Source organism: Brachypodium distachyon, chromosome 2, assembly GCF_000005505.3.
Source record: "Brachypodium distachyon strain Bd21 chromosome 2, Brachypodium_distachyon_v3.0, whole genome shotgun sequence".
Taxonomy (NCBI): Eukaryota; Viridiplantae; Streptophyta; class Magnoliopsida; order Poales; family Poaceae; genus Brachypodium; species Brachypodium distachyon.
The window spans coordinates 37,211,522-37,232,941 of NC_016132.3; the positions used below are offsets into that span (position 1 = coordinate 37,211,522).

Consider the following 21,420-nt stretch of genomic DNA (forward strand, 5'->3'; position numbering starts at 1 on the left):
ATGAGTTGTACTCCTGTATGTGATTCCTAGTTCTAATTCTGGTCATCCCTTTCATGTTGCACCTTGATTTGTTGGGATTTGGTACAAAAGAACTTCAGTTCTTCTTCTTTGCAGTTTTAGTTTTTTCTTCTTTGGAGGAAGTGATCAATGAATAATTGTACAACTCGTGTGTGATTCCTAGACGACTCCCCTTCATGCTGCACCTTAATTTGTTGGAATTTTTGCCTCCCAATATTTCATTTTCTTGTCCAGTTTGTAGCGATTTTGGTTTAAACCCTTATGACTGTAGCATGAAATTGAAGTTTCTGTAAGCGATACTGATTAGTAGTCCGATTTCTTTTAGGCAAGGTCTGCAGTTTTCGCGGTGTTATACGATGTCCAGCTGGTAGTACCCAAAGTTTAAGTTGAAGTATAAGTTTCTGTTTTAACTTTAAGTTTGAGTCATCAGTTCACTAGTCTGAGTGCCTTAGTCAGTTCAGTAGTCCACAGTAATGTCAGTCATAGTTATTGGAGTTCTCACTCAGGGTCTACCCCAAATTATTTTTCTGCGTTTTCTACTCAAATTTTAACTTGATGAAATAACAGCAAGCAGATGATATGGTCTGTACAAAGTAACAGCATTGGGTAAATGGTTGGAATCAGCTCCTCAGTTTATACTGTATAAATAAATTTTATTGTTAATGTGCCAGCCTATTTCTGTCAAATAGCAATAATAGGATGCAGGCTGGGCAAAAAGACCAGCGGCAGCCGACAGAGGGCGAGGGCGCCGGCGGCCACGAGACCAGAGGGGACCGGACACCCTCCAGCCAAGAGCCAGGCGACGGTGGGCTTGGGCCTATGCTACGATTGAGCCAGACGACGGTTCACGACTCAGAAGCTGAATTTAAATCGGTCGGCCACAGATGGACCGAGAGGCCAGCTTGCTCCTGTCACCTGAGATCATGGCCTGGTAATGGGCTTGGGCCTATGCTACGATTGAGCTGTGAAAATCACCGGGCTGATAACGCGGTTGCTCCGGCTTGTTCGATTTTCATGACCCAAGAAATCGGTTTTTGACAAATGCCAACCGAGTGTAAAGCAAACCCTACCAATCTCTCTTCTGCCATGTAAGATTGCCTTGCCTTTCTCAAAAAAAAAAAAATGTAAGATCGTCTTGTCATATTTTTTTTTTCAAAAAAAGATCGTCTCGTCATATTTACAGTTATGCAGATCACATGTTTAAATGAGATGGTTCTTATTAATAATTTGGAAATAGTTATCTATTGATCATCCCAAAATTAACAAACACGTTACCAAGTACGAACACAAATGAAGCCGTAAATACAAATATATGATTTTGTTTCCCTTTTATTTGACATGTTATCAATTGGATAATACAAACCGACCAATGAGGTGAATATGTATATATAGAACCTTAATCTCTAATACAAATCATCACAATACACACGTATTGGTCTAGTTAATCTTTCTGCAGTTCTTTCTGATCTCGAAGCGTGGGCCCTCGGCACGGAGATCACTAAGCTTGGCCATGGCATTGCTGAAGGCGACGAACCACTTGCTGGCGCTGCTGCCGAACTCTGCCAGAGCAATTCCAGCATTGGCGGCGGTGTCAGTGTCGTTGCGGAGCTCCCAGTCGGACCTGAAGAGCACCCTATTCTGGAGGTTGGCCTTGTAGTAGCTGTTGTCCAGGACGCCCACCACCGCCGTGTTCACCCCCGTGGCGTCGTATCCGGCGTCTGTCTGGAACTTCCCGTCCATGTCACGGATGTTGTTCAACTCGATCGGGTCGTTTGTTCCTTGCGCCGTCTTCTGGGCCTCGGTGTGGTTCCGGAGCGCGTTCCGGTAGGCTCCGTCGATCGGCGTCTCCGTGGAGGAGTTGAGGCGGTCGGCGAAGGATTGCAGGTGGGCGACGCCGACGGCGTGCGCGCCGGAGAGGGCCACGAGCTCCCGCGTGGTGAAGCCCTTGAGGGCGAAGTTGTCCTTGAGTTGCTTTATTTTGAAGGTGGAGGGAGGGAGTATGGCGTCGGCGTCGGACGCCGAGGAGACCACGCCATCCACGCGGCCTCGCTTGATGGCGTAGTTGATTGTGCCCCCGCTGAGGATGGCCGTCGCGTCGCGGGCGGCGAGCACGAGGATGTCGGCGCAGGAGACGTTGGTCTCGCCGAGGCGGACGAGCTCGGCCTTGATGTCGTCGATCAGGTTGAAGCCGTCCAGGCCGTTGTTGTTCTTGGCGTCCTTCTCGCCGGTGCCGCTGCCGGCCGGCACCGTATCCAAGAGCACGGAAGCGTCGCAACCCTGTCATCCTCACGGCAATTAGGAAAACTATATATTTCCAAACGGAAAAGGGTAGGATTTCTTGCGGCCCCACGGGATAGCACGATGTTCACAGATTTCCCGCTGATTCAAACAATGTTTCAACGATCCTTTTGGTGAGATTGTGCGGAATTTTGTGTACTACCAGTGTGAAATTTCATTGCAATCCAACGGTGGAATCTCCGGAAAAAATCAAAATACCTAGTGTTGTTTGTATTTCTCGCGACCGTGCGGGACAGCACGAACATCCAACTTGTTTGCATGTTTCCCGATTCCTCGAGAAGTGTTTTGCCGATCCCTTCAGTGAGATTGTGCGGAATTTTGTCTACTACTACAATGTGAAATTTCATCGCGATCCAATGGTGGAATCTCCGGAAAGCTTCGAAACACTGAGTGCTGTTTTGAATTCTCGCGGCTGTGCGGGACAGCATGAACATCCGACTTGTTCGTCTGTTTCCCGCTGGCTCAAGAAAAATATTTTGTCGATCCCTTCGGTGAGATTGTTTGGAATTGTGTCCACTACTATAGCGTGAAATTTGATGACGATCCAATGGTGCAATCTCCGGAAAAATTAAAAACACCGAGTGTTGTTCGAAGACATACGAAAAATGATAAAAGAAAATATTGTTTAATGTCGTGTGCCCTTTTTTATGAAGAGGTACGGATTAATATGGACCGTCTTTGTGTTTTTCTTTAGAGGAGGGGGTGTGTGTATCGAACCAGAGTAGTCAACTTTAATTTTCGAATGAATGCTCAATATGAATTTCCAAGTCAACTTAGAAACACTCCCTATTAATTACTCCTATCGTACGTGTACACAGCATGCAGAACGCATGGTCACATGGATCACATAATTAATTAACCTGTTCGCAGAAAAGATAAACTAGATTTATTATCGAGGGCTTGAAGTATATATATAGCACGTACCTGGACCCAGCAATCGTGGAAGAGCAACCGGACGAGGGCGGCGCCGAGGCGGCGACCGCTGCCCTCCATGGCCGTGCCCACTACCCTCTTAACCGTCTCCTCCACGGTCTCCTTCTTGCCGCCGCGGGCTGCTTCTGCCGGCAGCCCGGCCAAGAATGCAAGCCAAAGGCAGCAGCACAGAGACAACGCGACACAGCCAGCACTGAACTTCACCATATCGATCGTGATCAGTCTTAAGACCTATGCAAGAAATTAAGATTGATCGAGATGTGTGTGTTTGTTGTATCCATGGAGGTTGAGGTCGAGGGGTATATATAGCATGTACACACGACGTTGATCATCGAGCCCAATTGCATGCGGTAACGTGGGATGCATGCAAATTGCAACTATGTTTATGTGCCACTGGATCTGGATAATTAGCTGGCCCCTGGCAAGCGTGGCGCCTGGCGAGCAAATTGTTCTACCACAGAATGATTGTGTTGGTCAAATTACTCTAAACTTATGAGCGCGTGCGCATGCAAGTTGCCACGAGATCCAACGTCAACTGATTATAACTATTAAGGGTCGTCTAGTTTTTTCTGTTGACAGTGTGCTTGGAGCCTTGGATCGTGTAGTCATTTGCCCTTGTGTTGCTGGCATCCTGGTGCTAGCTCCTCCTCTTAATTGGGTACGTAGTTAGCTTAATGATCAAGTTGGTTCGTTTTTCTTTGTCTTTTTTGGCACCCACGGCCGTGGTGCGGGTAGTCGTTGTATTTCTATTCTCTCATTTTTAGTTGAAATTGATTCCGGCTGCGTGCCATATATAGTTCACCTACAAGTTTTACGATGGTTGGCGATTTTAGGAACTGTCCAACCTAGTTGATCCAATGGTGAAAAAACAGGAAGTACTGAAAAGTACTAAAACAAAATTACTGGAAAGTACTAGAAAGTACAAAATTATTGATTTATTTTTGAACCAAATTTTTTTATCGCGTAATCTCTCCGGTGCGCTCCGTTGGTGTTCGCGGTGCGCACATCAAACTCGCCCGACATACTCCTGGTCCCCTCCATCTCCATTCTCCCAGTCTCTCCCACCTGTCTCCACTAGTCCAGCAGACCAGCACCATCTCTGTCGACGCAGCCGCCGCCCGCTGCACCTGCGCCCACCCCTGGCCTCCTGTCTTTTTCTCCGACGAGGCTCCTCACGTGTGGCAGCGGCAGTTGGATTGGAGTCCAAATCCAGCAGCTAGCAAGACTTCTTGATTTCGGTAGGACTGCTTCTGATATGAGATCCGATGTTCTTCTCCGATGAGACTCCTCACGTGTGGCCTCCTGTGTTATTCTCCGATCGAGGAATAGGATCGATGCCAGTGGCAGGGATAGGCGTAGCGAGAGAGAGAAGCCGGTATGGGCCAGGAAACCAGCCCGTTAGCCAGTTGTGGCCCATGAAAATAAAACTCTTGGGTACAGATCAACGGACATAATTAATTCTTGCGGGAGTACTGGAAAGTACTGAGAAGTACTCGACAATCACCGTAAAAGAGCTCATAGTTCACCTAATAAAAAGGAGTGCACAATATTGGCCCCAATCCTCTCCATTAGTTGTGAAAATATGCAATTTTAACAAAACAAATTATATAGAACTTCCTCTGATCCATAATAAGTGTCTCGGATTTAATTAGTACAAAGTGTTGTACTAAACGTGAGATCGACACTTATTATGAATCAGAAAGAGTACCTATTAGTGCTATATATGTAGAGAGATGGGGGAGGATATGATATTTTGGTTGGATGATAATCCCAAAGATTTAGAAATGTGGCCAAGATTTAGGAGAGAAATCATAGGCTACCTCAGTCCATACTGTGCTTCCAGTCTTCCACTAGCTCTCCTAGTACTGGTACTGCAGTTCTATTAATTTTGGCAAGCAAATTACTCTACCACAGAATTGTTGCGTTGGTCAAATTACTCTCAACTTACTGAGCGCGCGCGCATGCAAGTTGCCACGAGATCCAACGTCAACTGATTAACTATTAAGGTCGTCTAGTTTTTCTGTTGACAGTGCTTGGATCGTGTAGTGGCTTGCCTTGCCCTTGTGTGCTGGCCTGCTAGCTGCTCCTCCTCCTTTTCCTTGGGTAGTTAGCTTAAAGAGTTCTTGCTTTTTTCTTCTTTGTCTTTTTGGCACCCGCTGCCATGGTGCTGGTGATCTCTATTCGTTCATTTAGTTGGAATTTATTCGGGCAGGTTAATGCCTGACACAGTTCACCTATAAAAAGAGTACAGAGATATCATTGGGCCGAGAAATTAAAACTGAGATTGGCTCAATAATCGGTGTGTTTGACTAGTTCGATTTTCGATGAGAAATGCCAACCCTGCTTAAACAACCGAACAAAAAGAAGACAAATTCCCAACTGAACTATAAACTTGTATATATAAGAAATTAATCCTCATGTTCTGTCGTTTGTCGTCATTGCTTATTTTTCTTTGAGCGAATTTGTCGTCATTGGTAGAGTTTGGTACGGGGCGGACGCTGTGCTCGAGCTTTTGGGCTTGGCCCGGTGCAGTTCGGCCCGACAAGGTTTCAGCCCGAGCCAAGTTTCCTTTTTATAGCCTTGTTTCCTTTCTATGAAGCCCATCAGCCCACCCGACACCCCTCAGTCTCTTTATCGGTTTATCCCCATCAGCCCGAGCCTTCTTTCATGGCTCGTCGGAGCAACGAGCCGAGGATGGCTTGGCTCGGGAACTGACGAGCTTCCGAAGGCAGTCTGAACTCGGCTCGGCTCACGTCCAAATGGTACATGGACGTGTCTAAATCTGTTTGGATCCGATGACACATTTACACAACTATGAACACTAATGAAGACGTAGGTAAAAATGTTTCAACTTTTTATTACCATTATAATAGGAGGGAGGAGTAAATGAGTAATACAAATCAGATCCATATATAAAACCTTTCAAATACGAACCATTACATTACAAGCAGGCTTTGTATACACTACAAGCCGGTTTAATTCGCGCGCGGTACGTGGCCCTTCTTGCTAGTTGATCTTTCTGCAGTTCTTCCTGATCTCGAAGCGCGGGCCGTCGGCGGGGATGTCGCTGAGCTTGGCCATGGCCTGACCGAAGGCGAGGAACCACTTGCCGGCGTTGTCGCCGAACTCATCCAGGGCATTCCCGGCGTTGTTCGCGCCCGTGTCGGTGTCGTTGCGGAGCTCCCAGTCGGACCTGAAGAGCACCCTGTTCTGGAGGTTGGCCTTGTAGTAGCTGTTGTCCAGGACGCCGTTGGCCGTCACGTCCACCCCGGTGGTGACGTAGCCGGCGGCGTTCTGGAACTGCTTGTCCATGTCACGGATGTTGTTGAACTCGATCGGGTCATTCGTCCCTTGCGCCGTCTTCTGAGCTTCCGTGTGGCTCCGGAGCGCGTTCTGGTAGGCTCCGCTGATCGGGGACTGCGTGGCGGTGTTGAGGCGGTCGACGAAGGACGACAAGTGGGCGACGCCGACGGCGTGCGCGCCGGAGAGAGCTACGAGCTCCCGTGTGTTGAAGCCTCTGGCCTTGAAGTTGTCCTTGAGCTGCTTGATCTTGAAGGTGGAGGGTGGAAGCACGGCGTCGGCGTCGGCGGCGGACGAGACCACGCCGTCCATGCGGCCTCGCTTGACGGCGTAAACAATCTTGCCGCGGCTGAGGATGGCGGTGGCTTGGCGGGCGGCGAGCACGAGGATGTCGGCGCAGGAGACGTTGTCGTAGCCATCGGCGAGGCGGAGGAGCTCGGCCTTGATGTCGTCGATCACCTCGAAGCCTTCGAGGCCGATGTTGTTCTCGGCGTCCTTCTCGCCGCTGCCGCTGCCGTAGGGCACCGTGTCCAGGAGCACGGACCCGTCGCAACCCTGCCACACATGCATGCATCCACGTCATATAGTAATTAGTGCTAATACTAGAAAATTATAATACTATGATCGAGATGATGGCGTGGCTTGATTAATCTCGTACGTGGACCCAGCAGTCGTGGAAGAGCAGCCGGACGAGGGCGGCGCCGACGCGGGGCTTGCCCTCCATGGCCTTGGCCACTATCATCCTAACCGTGCTCTCCACGTCAACATCCTTCTTACCGCCCTTCTTGCCGCCATCACCGCCGCCTTTCTTCCCGCCGTCGCCGTCCTTCTTTCCGCCGTCGCCTCTGCCGGCCGCTGCAGGCTGCCCGGCCAAGAAGGCGAGCAGCAGGCAGAGAGACAACACAAGGGCGCCAGAGTTGAGCTTCATCTCGTCTATTAATTATCTCGAGACTGATCGCTAGCTACCTGCTAAGATGATTCTTAACTGTGTGTACTTAGTGCTTGTGTGTCCAATGGAGACCGAGATCGAGGGGTATATATAGCACCTACTCCGTTAGCTATGCTTAATTAGCTTGCATGCACTCAAGCCACATGCAATATTAAATAAGTGTATTATGGCGCGTCGGCGTGGGATGGAAGCATTTGGCGGTTTACGCTCGGCCTGATCTGGAATTCTGGATACATTTTCACTTGCGTCCCAGGAATGCAGGCCAAGCAATGGGCACGGTATACATCTATGCAGCACAGCGCATCAACAGCTTAGTTTAATTGGCTTACCTTAATCCCTGGATGACCATCAGCTCGTCAGCAGGACTACGGAGAGCGCGTTGGTGTCGTTTGCAGGATTTATTGATTATTATTATTAGTCAACTTGCGATCGCGCGACGCGCATGCAAGTTGCCACGGTGGATAGATTAGTTAATTAAATAATTAAGTAGTGCATGCGCTTAATTTGAGCTCTCGTGTTTTGTAGTTGATCTACCTCTCGCGGTTTTGCTGTTTCTAGGGTGCTTGACTTTTGTCATCTTCAGATTTGGTCGTCGTCTGGAGTAGCACGTTATTATTGGCTCCAAATTAACAGTCAAACTGAAGCGCTAGTACGGTTTGTTGCTAGCTACATACTAGTATATGCATATTTAACAAGAAACTAAAACTCTAGGCCTTTTTTTGATGATAACGGCAGCGCCATTTCTATTATTTAAGAGCTGGAATTTACAGAAGCCCATTCGTGCAAAAAACAAACAAACACAAAAACAACATGATTTCAGGAGGAGAACAGCAAGACGAGAGAAAGACTAGAGCGACTTTCACACTGTTACTTCCGTTTGTTTAGCAAGTCAATCAGTTGCTTATATGATGTTGCCATATTTGATTATTAGAGAACCTGAATTTACTGTTCTTTTTCTCCACTGCACATTTGCACTTGTTTGGACTATACTTTTTTTATTGGTTTCTATTGCACTTTCTCAATTGTAATTCTCCTGCACTTTTTTATTTAGGAAAAGGCGGTCGCTTCCGTCATTTGATCAAAGAGGGGGGGAAAACTGTACAAATGCTCAATCCCGGGGGGGGGGGGGGGGGTGTCAAGGAGAAAACAAACATGGCCAGAGAGGCCAATGGGAAAAAACATGAGTATTTCTTCATGTGAGAGCGCTTGGGTTTTGCAAGTAATAGCGGGAGCGCTTACTCTAAGGGGTGTATATCATGTTTGTTTTTAATGGTAAATGTTTACTCCTGAGTCGCTCCCTTAATCAGGTATGATGTGAAGCGATCGATGTCTGAAAACGCAACCAGGTTGCATGAATATGCATGTGATCGATTCATCAAAGAGATCTAAGGATGTTCGGAACTTGAGAATACCGTTACAAGTGTTAACACAGATGAAGATGCAAGTGCAAGTAAGGTTTTGGCTACCGAGCATCGATTTTTTACCGGGGGGGACTGGTAAACGCGGTTACCGCGGTAACCAAAAATTTACGGGATGGTTACCGGAAAAATTTAAATCAAATATTTGAATTCAAATTATTCTGTAGGTGATATATAATACCATAACGCTCATTTAACATGATCGCACTCTTATCTCAGTGGCAAGGCTCCTGGTCATGTTGACCATCTCGCCAGTTCCTGTTTTTGACTCCCACAGAATATTCACTTTCTTGTGATAATATTTCAAACTTTCGCAAAAAAAAATGCACAATGGGGACTCAAACCAGTCACCTCCCGATGCGAACGGACAATCTTACGGTTCACCACTCCGCCAGCAGCTCCATAACATCTAGTATGTGACACAAGCCTATCTATTCTCACTTTAGGTGTTTGAATTCAAAAAATTCAAACAAACCGGAATTTTTTGCACGGTAAGACCATTTACCGTGGGTAGGTGGTAAACGCGGTTACCGGGCGGTAACTCCGCCCAGTAACCAAAACCATGTGCATGCAACTACTATGAACTTGTTTGTTATTAAGTAGGGGTAATAAAAAATTCAGTTGAGGAACCTTTCAAAATAGAAATAGAGAGAATCAAAGTACATTCTGGCTCGATGTGTGGCAGCTCTTCTAGTTGGTCTTTCTGCAGTTCTTCCTGATCTCGAAGCGGGTGCCCTCGGCAGGGAGCTCGCTGAGCTTGGCCATGGCCTTGCCGAAGAGGAGGAACCACTTTGAAGCATTCTCCATGAACTCTTCCATTGCGTCCCCGGCGGCGTTACTGCTGTCGTTACGTAGCTCCCAATCAGACCTGAAGAGCACCATGTTCTGGAGGTTGGCGCTGTAGTAGCTGTTGTCGAGGACGGCCGTCGCAGTCATGTTCACCCTAGTGGGATGATAGCCAGACTTATTTTGGAAGGTCAGGTCCATGTCGCGGATGTTGTTCATCTCCGCTGGGTCAGGCGTTCCTTGCACCTTTTTCTGGGCCTTGACATGGTCGCCGAGCGCCTTCTGGTAGGTTTCACTGATCGGGGTGGACGTGGACGGTTTGAGACGATCAATGAAGGACGAAAGGTGGGCAACGCCAATGGCGTGCGCACCGGAGAGGACGACGAGCTCTCTTTGGGTGAAGTTCTTGGCAGCGAAGTTGGCCTTGAGCTGGTCGAAGTTGAGGGTAGAGGGCGGGAGGACGGCATCGGCAGCGGCGGCTGTTGAGATGACGCCATCCTTTCGTCCTGTGGAGACGCCGTACACGATCTTGCCACGACTGAGGATGTCGGTCGCGTCACGGGCGGCCAGGACGACTATGTCGGCACAAGAGATGTTGTCGCCGAGCTTGGCCTTGATCGTGTCGATCACGTCAAAGCCAGCGAGGCCTATGTTGTTCTCCGCCCTCTTCTCAGTACTGCTGTTGTTGCTGCCGTTGCTATCCAAGAGCACTGATCCGTCGCAACCCTGCATATACTCTTCATTAGTTATGAAGCTAGTGGAATGGGCCATGCATTATGTGGTTACATTTGTAATTTGTTACAATTTTTTAATTTCAAAGATGTAATTTAGGTGATTTATGTCTTCTTTTCAAATCACAACAAGAGCAATTAGGTATTTTAAATAGGTACTAGTATGTAGAATGATTGATAATTCTAGCATAAGGGCATTTAGGCATTTTAAGCACAAGTGCATGATAGATTATTGTACACTAACTAGTTAGTGCATGCAAGGTAATCAGATGCAAGTGCAACGGTGGCTTAACTTACATGAACCCAGCAGTCGTGGAAGAGCAACCGGACCAGGGCGGCGCCGACGCGGGGGTTGCTCTTGATGGCCTTGGCCACTTCCTTCCTAACCGTTCCCTCAACGTCAACATCTTTCTTGCTGCCGGCGGCCTCTGCAGGCTGCCCGGAGACGAATGCAAGCCCCAGGCAGAGAAACAACACGACGGCGCCGGAGTTAAGCCTCACCATCGTCGTCAACCTCGAGACCAATACCAATATAGTTCGAGGTTAAGATCGATATGGAATGGTATATAAATTGATTGTTGTGTGTGTGTGTCCATGGAGTTTGAGATCGAGGTGTATATATAGCTAGCACCCGCGTAGGTACACTGACGTTGATCACAATGATTGCTTAGCTTGCATGCACTGACATGATTGTTTGCTGTGTGCCACGGAGGCATTTGGCGTTTAACGGTCGGTGTTTGGATAGATTCCAGTAGCTACATGCCAGGAATGCGAGCTAGCCAAGCAAATGGTAAACACGGGAGTACTGCATAGGACTTTAGCTTAATATATATCTCTGTACATAGGGCTTAGCTTAATCTCTGGATCATCGATATCTCTATCAGCTGGCCGGAGCGCGTTGGGGGTTGTAGTTACGTGGAAATTGTTGCCACGATCTGTCGATCAATTGATTAATCAGTGTACGAACGTGCGTGGAAGTTGCACGATCGATTAATCAAGCAATTGTGCTTTGAGCCTAGCTAGCTAGCTAATCCCTTGTTTTGTAATTAACCGCACGGTTTTGTTATTTCTCTTGGTCGTCCCAACTCCAAGTTGCAAACTATTGGTTCGCTGAAAGCCTGAAAATAACCCGGCCAATTTCGTTGTTGTTAGTTCGTTCTTGAGTAAAATATACCCGCGGTTCTAATATTATCGACAAGGTGTCAAGTTAGTTCTAAAATTAGTAAACTGAATATTTAGGTCCCAACTTTTTATAAAGTGGGTCACGACAGGTCCTAAGCTCGGACATGAGTGTTTGGCCGGCCTACGTGGTACGTTGACCTAATACACGTAGGCTAAAGGGCCCGCTAGACATAACTGACGCAAGGAAAAATGCACCCACAGTCCTAATATGATTGACGATGTGCAAAGTTAGTCCTACACTTACTAAACTGCATATTTATGTCCGTTTTTGTTAAATGGGTCACGACAGGTCCTAAGCTCGTTCACCGCGCAACCCTGCGACCCCCCATGTTATGTCCTACAATATTATTGATTACCCTTGCATCTCCAATATTATGATTTTCCATCTCCGATGGCTTTGACAAACACACGTATTCTTTTCTTCTTCTTTTCGATGCCCCCCGTTCCTCCTGAAGGTGGTGAATTCCTATGCATGGATGCATGGACTCAGCCGTTAAAAAACGGCTGCACCGAACTTGTTCGGCCAGTTCACGTGGTGTGACATGAGGACACATTAGGGACACGATTCAGATTCAACGATATAAATGTCTCGTGATACCCTCCTTTTCCTTTTCGAAGAAGAGAAAAATCCCGGCACGCGAACTTCTACCTAGCTAGTACCAGCTGGCATCGTTAGTGGTTCTGCAGTTCTTCCTGATCTCCCAACCGGCGCCCTCGTCCATGGGAAGCTCGCTGAGCTTACCCATGGCCTTGCCAAAGAGGTCGTACCACGTGTCGGCGTCCTTCTTGTACAGTTCCATCGCGTCCCTGGCAGCCTTGTCCTGCGTCAGCACCCAATCGGAGTTGAAGAGCACCATGTTCTGGAGGTTGGCCGTGTAGTAGCTGTTGTCCAGGACACCCTTGTCCGCCACGTTAACCCCTTGGTCGTCATAGAAGGACAGTTTCCGGACATTGTCCATGTCGCGGACGTTGTTGCTCTCGTTCGGGTTCGGCGTCGTTACACCGTCTTTCGCTGTCTGCACGCCGAGCTGGAGTTGGTACAAGGTGTTGATCTTGCCGACGGCGGGCAGTCGCAGGCGGTGCTTGAAGGAGGTGTAGTTTGCGACGCCCACGGCGTGTGCGCCGGAGAGGACGACGAGCTCCGTGGCGTCGAAGCCCTTGGTTTTGAATATCTCTACGAGGTCCGGGAAGCTGGCGGTGGGGAGCGGGAGGAACTCGTTGGCGTGCTCTGCGGATGAGACGAGGCCGTCCTTACGGCCTGGCCCGGCGACGTAGTACTTGATTTTGCCACGGCTGAGGTGGATGGTTGCTTCGCGCGCCGCGTAGATGATGGCGTCCGTGCAGGTGACGCCGTGGGCGGTGAGCTTGGCCTTGATGGCGTCAATCACCTCGAAGCCGCGGAGACCGATGCTGGCTGCCGCGTACTTCTCGGCCTTTCAGTCAGCTCTCTCCAGCAACACGGATCCATCGCAACCCTAAGGACATTAAATATTTTAAGGTCAGCTTTATTTTTCTCGAAAAGGAGCGAATACCCCCGTCCTCTACATCAAACAGCCATCTAAATCGGTAAAGTTTTTCATTGTTTTAGAACCTTTGTCTTTCCGTTATCTCCTGATAGAGAAAACCCGTCATGAGATTGTTTGAACAAAAAGGTAAAATTCCATTCTCATTGCTGAACCACAATGCATTGAAGTGCCCGAAATAATGAGACGTGTTACCAATTTCAGCAGATGATTTGCTGTTGATGTTTCTAAACGTAAAAGTTTTGCAGCTATCTACAATATGCTAACAGAAAGATTAAAAAAAATGTTTTTACAAGACCTGCACCGCAATTGTAAAGCCAAAAGGCAGCCTATATGTTACCTTGACCCAGCAGTCGTGGAACAGGAGCCGGATGAGACCAGGGCCGACGCCGGGATAGGTCTTTATGCCCTTCTGCACTTCTTCCCTCACAACGTCCTCAATTGCAGGGTTGTAGTAGCCGCCGGCCACCGCCAGCTTCGCCTGCGCCGCGAGTAGAACGGCGGCGGCGGCCAAGGCCACGAGCTCGCAAAAGGACAACCCCCCGCCACGCTTCGTCATGAATCAGAAACTTGAAGTTCTCAATCGTTGTGGATACTACTGTTTCGGCACAAATAATGAACGTATATATACTGCTGAATAAGGCAAGCACAAAGATTGTTTATGCGCCTTGTGATCCGTGGAGGGGATAATTAAAGTAGCTGTTCAGATATGGATCGATCAGCCGAACATGCACAGTAATCATGGTGACTCTTCTTCAACTCCGATCGATCAACGTGGTGAGCAGCTGCGGCCGGCTAAGTAAGCCTGGTCAACGTGTGCAAGCCTGTAAATATTCCAGGAATTCCAGCCAAATTGGCCATTAATTAATTCTCATCAACTTGCATGATGCTAAAGTACGTTGTCGATCCCTCTTGCTCAATGTGGTATTATTTCTTGCCATCAATTTGTTTGCAGTGTGATAACTAAAATGAAAATACAGGCTGACTGGCAAATTATGTGTGGTCCTCGAGAGTCCAAAGTACCAAGGCCGCTCCCAGTGTGAAACGGCAATGCCGTATCTTACGGTCTCCACGTCACCAGCTAACCCTAACAGATACACGACCGTCCCAATCGATCGACTCTTTGCCTACCGAAGCATTTATTTTCTGTGTCCCCCCCAACCTTTCTTCTACCCCGGTCACGCACCACTCAGCCAGTTCTTCACCCTCCACCTTGGCATCTCTTTCTACCAAGTCATCTTCAGGGACAAAATAATCGACGAAAGGAAGGCAAAACTGAGGCTATAGGAAGGCAACAAGCCAATTTTTGAAGTTGATTTGTTAAAAGGTTAGATCAATTGGATGGATTTTTGAGGATTTGAAGTATGGGTATTTCAGATCTGGGAAGGACAGAAACCTTGGCTGGGTATCACTTGTTCCTCCTGTTCGGCTGTGAGGACAGAGAAAATAAATGTTTCGGTAGGCAAAAGTCGATCGATTGGGACGGTCGTATCTGTTAGGGTTAACTGGTGACATGGAAGACCGTAAGATATATATGGCATTGCCGTTTCGCACTCGGAGCAGCCTTGGCAGTAGTTTCAATATATTCATACAACGGAAAATGTCTTTGAATCATATTACATTGTGATTCTCAATTGTAAGAGTTTTCTATTAATTAGTCTATATTGACCCAAAACATTATACTCGTAATTGTTCTCGAGCAGGTGATTACAAAGGAAAATGCAAGTATAGGTATTCAGAAAACAAATGGAATGGCCATATATTATATTTAAAAAGGGTAACCGCGCGCCTTGATTTAGACGGTGACGTACATATTTGGAACACATATGCGTGTATGAAAAATATAATCAAAATGTAATAGACCAGGAATAAACAAATGATACATGAAGAAAACAATGATTCATAAACGCTCTTGCTGTGGTGGTTCAAATCTTGGCGCGCACGCTTGGCTATTAGTAGCTCTTCTTGTTGGTGGCACTGCAGTTGGTCCGAGGCTCATTCTCGTAACGGGCGTTATTGTCCTTAAGCTTGCTGAGCTTTTCCATGGCCTTGCCGAAGCGGGCGTACCACGCCTTGGCGTCCTTCTTGTAGTCCACCATCTTGGCCTTGGCGGTGTGGTTGGTGGTGAGCGCCCAGTCGGACTTGAAGAGCACCATGTTCTGGAGGTTGGCGGTGTAGTAGCTGTTGTCCAGGGCACCCTTGGGCGCCAGGCTCACCCCGGTGGCGTCGTAGCCGGACTCGCTCCGGACATCGTCCATGTCACGGACATTGTTCTCCACCGTCGGGTTGGACTTGAGCTTGCCGGCGGCGTCGTTCTTTGCCGCCGGGTTGAAGGACAACAAGCCCAAGTTGTGCAAAGCCAATGCATCATCTGACGCTTCCTTGGGGATGCGCTTCTTGAGGGCATCTCTGTAGGCGTGGTTGATCTCATCGTCGGCGGCCGGGCCGAAGCGGTCGGCGAAGGTCGAGAGGTGGGCTTTGCCGACGCCGTGCGCGCCGGAGAGGGCCACGAGGTCTTCGTGGTCGAGGCCGCCATTGTCATGGAAGTTCTTCACGAGGTCGTCGTAGCCGGAGGTCGGCCCTGGGAGGACGTTGGTTTTGTCCGCGGAGGAGACGAGGCCGTCCCTGTGGGAGCCCGGCCCGGCGACGTCGTAGATGATCTGCTTGTTGCTGAGGAGGTATGTGGCCTCACGTGCAGCGTAGACGACCGCGTCGGCGCAGGTCACGGCATTGTCGTGGGCGTAGAGCTTGTCCTTGATCGCTTGGATCATGTCCAAGCCCCGGAGGCCGATGTTCGCCGGCCCGTCCTGCTCCGTCTTCCCGTCTTTGCTCTTGTACGGTGTCTCAGTTAGCAGCACGGATCCATCGCAACCCTAATATGTAACATATTATCGCATCAACGCGCTATAAGTCTATAACTAGATTGCAATAAATCTACAATATCCAGGTAGTGAAATAGAAAAAAAAACATCTTTTGTAAATAATCACTTCGGCAATGTGTGTCAAAATCAGGTTTAGTTACCTGGACCCAGCAGTCGTGGAAGAGGAGACGGATGAGGCCAGGGGCGTCGTAGAGTCTGCCCCCCACTATCTTCCTCACCTCAGCCTGCATAGGATCGGTGTAGCCGCCACCCACCGCCGGCTTCACCTGCGCGGCGAGGAGGACCACAGCGATGGCCAAAGCCAGGAGAACTGAAAGAGGACCCTTCTCGTTGCGCTTCGCCATGATGATAAACTCTTTTGGTTTTTGCAAGCTAGCTAGGGATGATCGAAATGCTTCTTGGCTGTGGATGATTTCATTCGGGTGAGCAAGGAGCGTATATATATACTCATTGGTAAGGTAATTATTTATGCGTCCATGTGATCCGCGCAACTCATATATTAAGTTGTTGAGATATGGATTGATTTGCCAAACGTGCACGATGACCATGTACTTAGCACTCTTCTTGAACTCCGACCAACGTGCTGAGCAGCTCGCCTCCACCTGAGCTAGCTTCGTCAACGTGTTCAGGTTGTAAGGAATATATTTCGACCACACTACCTCGTTAGTGGAGAGTGATATTCATAGATATGAGACACCTCCTCATTTTTTTTGTTTCAAATGTTGAGTCGATCACTTTTGTCCACGTGGATATGGTGCTAGCAAAAGTAAGCATGAAGGGGCAAACATCATCCAAAATCACCACGATTTCAGTTGAGACCGGTGAATGCAATGGTTTCAAAGTGTTCGAGGGTTCAATTCCCTTTTACTGATTTTGATGTTTATGGATTAAATTCGATCTACGTCTATTATTGTTTAAAATTTATTAATTAAAAGCACGAGTCGTAGCGGATTTCAGAAGATCCCAGCTATCCTATCGCGGGAAAATCCAATGTTGTTTAATTCGATGATTTATGATGCACATTACGTTTCAATTATGCACCAATACCACTTGTATACACAACACCAACTTAATCAATCCATGAGTTTCAAGTCGCAACTAATTTTTGGAAAATTTCAATCAATTATGGAAATCCTCATCAATTAGTTGCAAATCAAAATCCGAGAAATTTAAAATTATTCTAAACTACAGTTTATCTCACCAATAATATATTTTTTGTATAGGTTTACGAGTGCAATATACACAGTTACTAGTACAAGGAGTAATGTCTTTTATGGTGAAATTGTGAAAAGGAGAAAATGGTTGGATCTATATATATAGAAGTCTTTCTGGGATTGGATCTACATATTTCAAACAAGTTTTGAGATATGTACAGCTGTTGTTCGATCCCATCGTCCGTGGGCGTGGCTTGCATGTTTGCCGGCGAAAACCCTGGTCAGGCTAGATATCTGTGCACGTCCGATGATCCAAACTGGCTTAGTTCGAATTGAATTCGATTCGATTAAATCTGTACTATGTACTTCCAAAGCTGGCGCCGAACTCTATTATTCTCCATTTTTTTCTGAGAGGATATTATTGTCCACATTTCATCATACTATTTGTTTTTTAGAGAAACATTTCATCATACTCACCCAACTGCAGTCGGGCCGATATCAATCTTGTGTCCAGTGATGGCCTTTCTGGTCCTTGACAAGCCCAGGAAGAGCCCAGCGGGTCCGTGCGGGATGGGCGCCTCGGACGTACGAACGGGAGTTGGAAGGCCTAGGCCCAAGCCCAGCCTACTTGGATATGCTCCCGTTTTGGGGGCCCATGTAAATCCCAAATACGGATCGGGTGAGAGCTTCCCTGAAAAAAAAAACCCACGGGAAGGCAGGAGACGGCACCGCCGCGGTCGGTCGCCGCCTGCAGCCTGCTGCCACCATCCGTTCCGGCCACCTACACGCCATTATCTACGATGCCAGGACCTCCCAGGAGTGGCCACAAGCTAGATCGAGAGCACTTTATCTAACCATTATACTGTAACATAATTATCAGAGGTTTCTATCAATGTCAAACTGGAATCAATGTCAGACTGGAATAAATGTCAAACTGGAATCTAAACCTGCCTGTATCAAGATGACCTCAGTATATATCAAGATTAACATCTCAGTTATCCTCTAATATCTCAAACTATGATCTGAAAAAACATAAGTGCCAAACTTTTTTTTTCTTACAGTGCACTACGGGAGAAAGCGGCTTTGCCGGGGGCCAGGGCTGCCGGCAAAGCCTTTGCCGGTGGCTTTCTCACGGCTCCGTCGGCGAAGCCTTTGCCAGCGGCGAAACGACGGCCTCCGGCAAAAAAAAAAATCACGACATGCGGTGCCGTTAACGGCTGGACCCACGTGCAGGGTCTCTTTGCCGACGGCTTTTCGAAATATTTGCCGGCGGCAGCCCATGGCATAGTGCCTTTTTGCCGGCGGCCCGATAGAAAGCCGTCGGCAAAGGGCCTTGCCGCCGGCAACGGCCGGTTTTCCGGTAGTTGTGGGAGCAGCTGGCTACATGCACAGAACATATACAATTGATCAAATTAGTATTGGGCATGACATAAACCTCATTTTATAGACCCAGCTAGCTAATGTGTTACTCATGCTGTTTCCTTATGCAAATAACTCTAAAGGACAGTCATGAACATGACGTGCCTTCATATAGTGTATATCACTGGATCTGCATGGTTAACTAACTACATAGAGGCCTAGAGTCATTTTTTCAACATGCATCATGTATACACACGGGATGCATGACAGAGTTGATCATTCTGGATAAGTGATCAGGGGAAGCCATGGTGATCACCACACACATGCATCATACACACGGGTGTTTTTCGTTGAATTCTTGGTACTGCTATGGTATACTTCGTCGAACGCCTTTGGAGAGTAATTCCTTAAATCTCGCCTATTGAGCTTATCATCCATCACTGCTGCCATGTCCAGGAACTCACATGCTAGCTGGTCGGTGGGGAAAGAGGCAAGAAGAAGGGAGCTAGCGGAGCAGGCATATTGGGGAAATCTCCCCCCTCTGCCAATGTGTGAGCGGTCAAAGTGCCACGTGTGAGACGGTTAATGCCTCTCCGACGAGTTTTTTTTTTGGAAGAATCTCCGATGAGGTTTTTTTAGGGAAAATCTCCGACGGGTTTAGGAGCCACGTAAGCAATGTAAACAAAAGCAGTTTTACATCTTGGTAATAATAGGCCAATGTATTTTACTCTAAGTTTCATTTAAGACAATTTTTTCACCGAGTCGATAAAACTCGACGTGCGGTGAAGTTTGAAAAATGTCTTTAATTTAGTACAAAGTTATACTAAATCAGCGTCACTTATTATGGATTAGAGAAGGAGTAGTATAATTGGCCTGGACAAAAAAAAATTGGCCTGTATGAAGATTAATTAGATCCTTGTATTATCTTTAGTAACATTGATCTACCGACTACCAGTACTTGACGGCCAATATGAGATTTCAGTATTTTTCTCAAGTTAAACCTATTTTTTTAAGGATAAGATTGTAGGCAAAATGCCTACAGACTTATATTAATAAAATAAAGTGTGTGTGCAGAAATAAATGAAAGAAAGCACCCTAAGTAGGAGAAAAAAAGCTATCTAAAGGCATTGAGCCAATCTGCAAATTCAGAGTATTCCTTTCTTCTGGCTTGGTGGACGACAAGATTTAGCTCCACCTTAGATCTGTCTGCATCTGTATAAACTAGATGAAGTCATTCCTAGATTTCCAAATGCTCCAGGTAACCAGAGTGGTAATTTCCATGGAGAATGGGACTTTGAGCTCTTTTTTCAGCTGTGCAACATTATGGTGCACATTTTGCTGAGGAACAAAACTCGGGAAAATGTAGTTCCAGCAAGCCAATGCAAAGGGGAAGTGGAAAAAGAGATGGCCCTTGGTCTCAAGATGGTGACCATCACACAAGGATACAATCATATGCAGGTATTTGGAAGTTTCTCTTTTGAAGCATTGCTCTTGTATTGAGGCAGTTGATGATAGTAGGAGCCAGAAGAAGAATTTGTGTTTCAGTTGGCAGCATGAAGACCAGATCCAAGCAAAGGCCTGTGGCAGCTCAAGATGTGAGATTTGTGCCTCAAGTTAAAACCTATAGGTACGGCAAACTTCTGATTTAAGCCAGCTGATATGCAAGGTTACAGTTTGCTGAAGCCAATAAACACGTACATGTGTCACATGTTATGTGTTACTGCACACATCACACTCATTGACCACCTCCCAGTCAAGTTTGATGTAACATCTCAGTTATCATCTAATATCCCAACTCGATATATATATATATATATATATATATATATATATATATATATATATATATATATATATATATATATATATATATATATATATATATAGGATGTGTGAGATAGGTAGCTAGACACAACATCAATTTATAGACCCATGAGCTAGTTAATTATTGCGTTGCTCATGCTTTAGTTATGCAAATTAATATTGGTCATTCATGAACATAACGTGCATATATATGCCTTTTTTTCTTTAGGAATTCTCAAAAGAAGCAGCGGACTGCCGAGGCGGAGGAGACCAGGGTCCAGGTGCCAAGAACAGCGTTCATGAAGGCTGCACAGCTGGGCCGGGCTACTCGTGGTGGTGCTCCATGAGGTCGCTTGCCAGGCTACTGCCAGGACTGTCCCGGCCGGGTTGTGCTTCCGTGCGTGGGGATTAAAGAGAGACAGAGAGGGATTCTGGCTAATGGGCTGCATAAGAAAGAAATTCGAGCGTGTACTTGGGCTTCCTGCGAGCTACTGGCTCGCCGAGTTTGGCTCGGCCGAGACACAAACGAGCCTAAAAGGCCGACTCGGCTTGTTGGGTCAGTTGTCACTAAGGAAGAGGATGACCTCAATTATTATTTTGAAGATGACTATTGCTGGGGGCGTTTTTGGATAATTAGCCAACTAAATCAGGACGACGCGGGCGTGTTTTCAGAAAATTGCCACGTCCAGACGCAGGTGGCAGGATCTGAATCGGAAGGCAGAGGAGGGCTGGATGCAGGGATGCACAAAGATGGTGGATTCACAGGATACGACGTCAATAGAAACAGCGACAAGTATTTAGGAACGGAGAGAGTATCTGTTTTAGACCTCAATTTGCACTAAAACAGCGACAAGTATTTATGAACGGAGGGAGTATCTTTCAATAAATACAATTACATCCTTACGTCGGGGAGATGCAGATGCTAGCTTTGACTTTCTTTTTCAGAAAAAGATACAATGAGAAGTACAGTACAACCCAAACACTTGAGATCAAATGCTAGTGATCAGACATGCATATTAACGCTCAATCAGAACACTAGTACTGGAACGCTCAACCAGAGCAGCAGGGGTGATAAATTTTGTAG

At 47.1% G+C, this 21,420-nt stretch overlaps 6 protein-coding genes across 6 annotated transcripts; all 6 read right to left on the reverse strand.

The window, feature by feature from the left end:
• Nucleotides 1-1,350: 1,350 nt before the first annotated feature.
• On the reverse strand, nucleotides 1,351-3,508 carry LOC106866071 (peroxidase 2). Its single transcript, XM_014898604.2, has 2 exons — nucleotides 3,241-3,508; nucleotides 1,351-2,295 (listed from the first exon to the last, which is right to left on the reverse strand). The coding sequence occupies exons 1-2, from the start codon at nucleotides 3,454-3,456 to the stop codon at nucleotides 1,456-1,458; spliced, it is 1,056 nt and encodes a 351-aa protein (XP_014754090.1). The 5' UTR covers nucleotides 3,457-3,508; the 3' UTR covers nucleotides 1,351-1,455.
• A 2,578-nt stretch (nucleotides 3,509-6,086) lies between these two features.
• Nucleotides 6,087-7,551, reverse strand: LOC100843967 (peroxidase 2). Its single transcript, XM_014898880.2, has 2 exons — nucleotides 7,208-7,551; nucleotides 6,087-7,104 (listed from the first exon to the last, which is right to left on the reverse strand). The coding sequence occupies exons 1-2, from the start codon at nucleotides 7,475-7,477 to the stop codon at nucleotides 6,256-6,258; spliced, it is 1,119 nt and encodes a 372-aa protein (XP_014754366.1). The 5' UTR covers nucleotides 7,478-7,551; the 3' UTR covers nucleotides 6,087-6,255.
• A 1,940-nt stretch (nucleotides 7,552-9,491) lies between these two features.
• LOC104582763 (peroxidase 5) lies at nucleotides 9,492-11,006 on the reverse strand. Its single transcript, XM_010233457.2, has 2 exons — nucleotides 10,731-11,006; nucleotides 9,492-10,428 (listed from the first exon to the last, which is right to left on the reverse strand). The coding sequence occupies exons 1-2, from the start codon at nucleotides 10,935-10,937 to the stop codon at nucleotides 9,607-9,609; spliced, it is 1,029 nt and encodes a 342-aa protein (XP_010231759.1). The 5' UTR covers nucleotides 10,938-11,006; the 3' UTR covers nucleotides 9,492-9,606.
• A 1,262-nt stretch (nucleotides 11,007-12,268) lies between these two features.
• Nucleotides 12,269-12,574, reverse strand: LOC100830311 (peroxidase 2). The gene has a single exon (XM_024458831.1). The coding sequence runs from the start codon at nucleotides 12,572-12,574 to the stop codon at nucleotides 12,269-12,271; it is 306 nt and encodes a 101-aa protein (XP_024314599.1).
• A 381-nt stretch (nucleotides 12,575-12,955) lies between these two features.
• LOC112270995 (peroxidase 5-like) lies at nucleotides 12,956-13,718 on the reverse strand. The gene is made up of 2 exons (XM_024459810.1): nucleotides 13,479-13,718; nucleotides 12,956-13,090 (listed from the first exon to the last, which is right to left on the reverse strand). Exons 1-2 carry the CDS (start codon nucleotides 13,695-13,697, stop codon nucleotides 13,052-13,054), a joined length of 258 nt encoding a protein of 85 aa, XP_024315578.1. The 5' UTR covers nucleotides 13,698-13,718; the 3' UTR covers nucleotides 12,956-13,051.
• Nucleotides 13,719-14,872: 1,154 nt separating this feature from the next.
• LOC104583243 (peroxidase 2) lies at nucleotides 14,873-16,424 on the reverse strand. The gene is made up of 2 exons (XM_010235059.2): nucleotides 16,161-16,424; nucleotides 14,873-16,011 (listed from the first exon to the last, which is right to left on the reverse strand). Exons 1-2 carry the CDS (start codon nucleotides 16,362-16,364, stop codon nucleotides 15,091-15,093), a joined length of 1,125 nt encoding a protein of 374 aa, XP_010233361.1. The 5' UTR covers nucleotides 16,365-16,424; the 3' UTR covers nucleotides 14,873-15,090.
• Nucleotides 16,425-21,420: the final 4,996 nt, after the last annotated feature.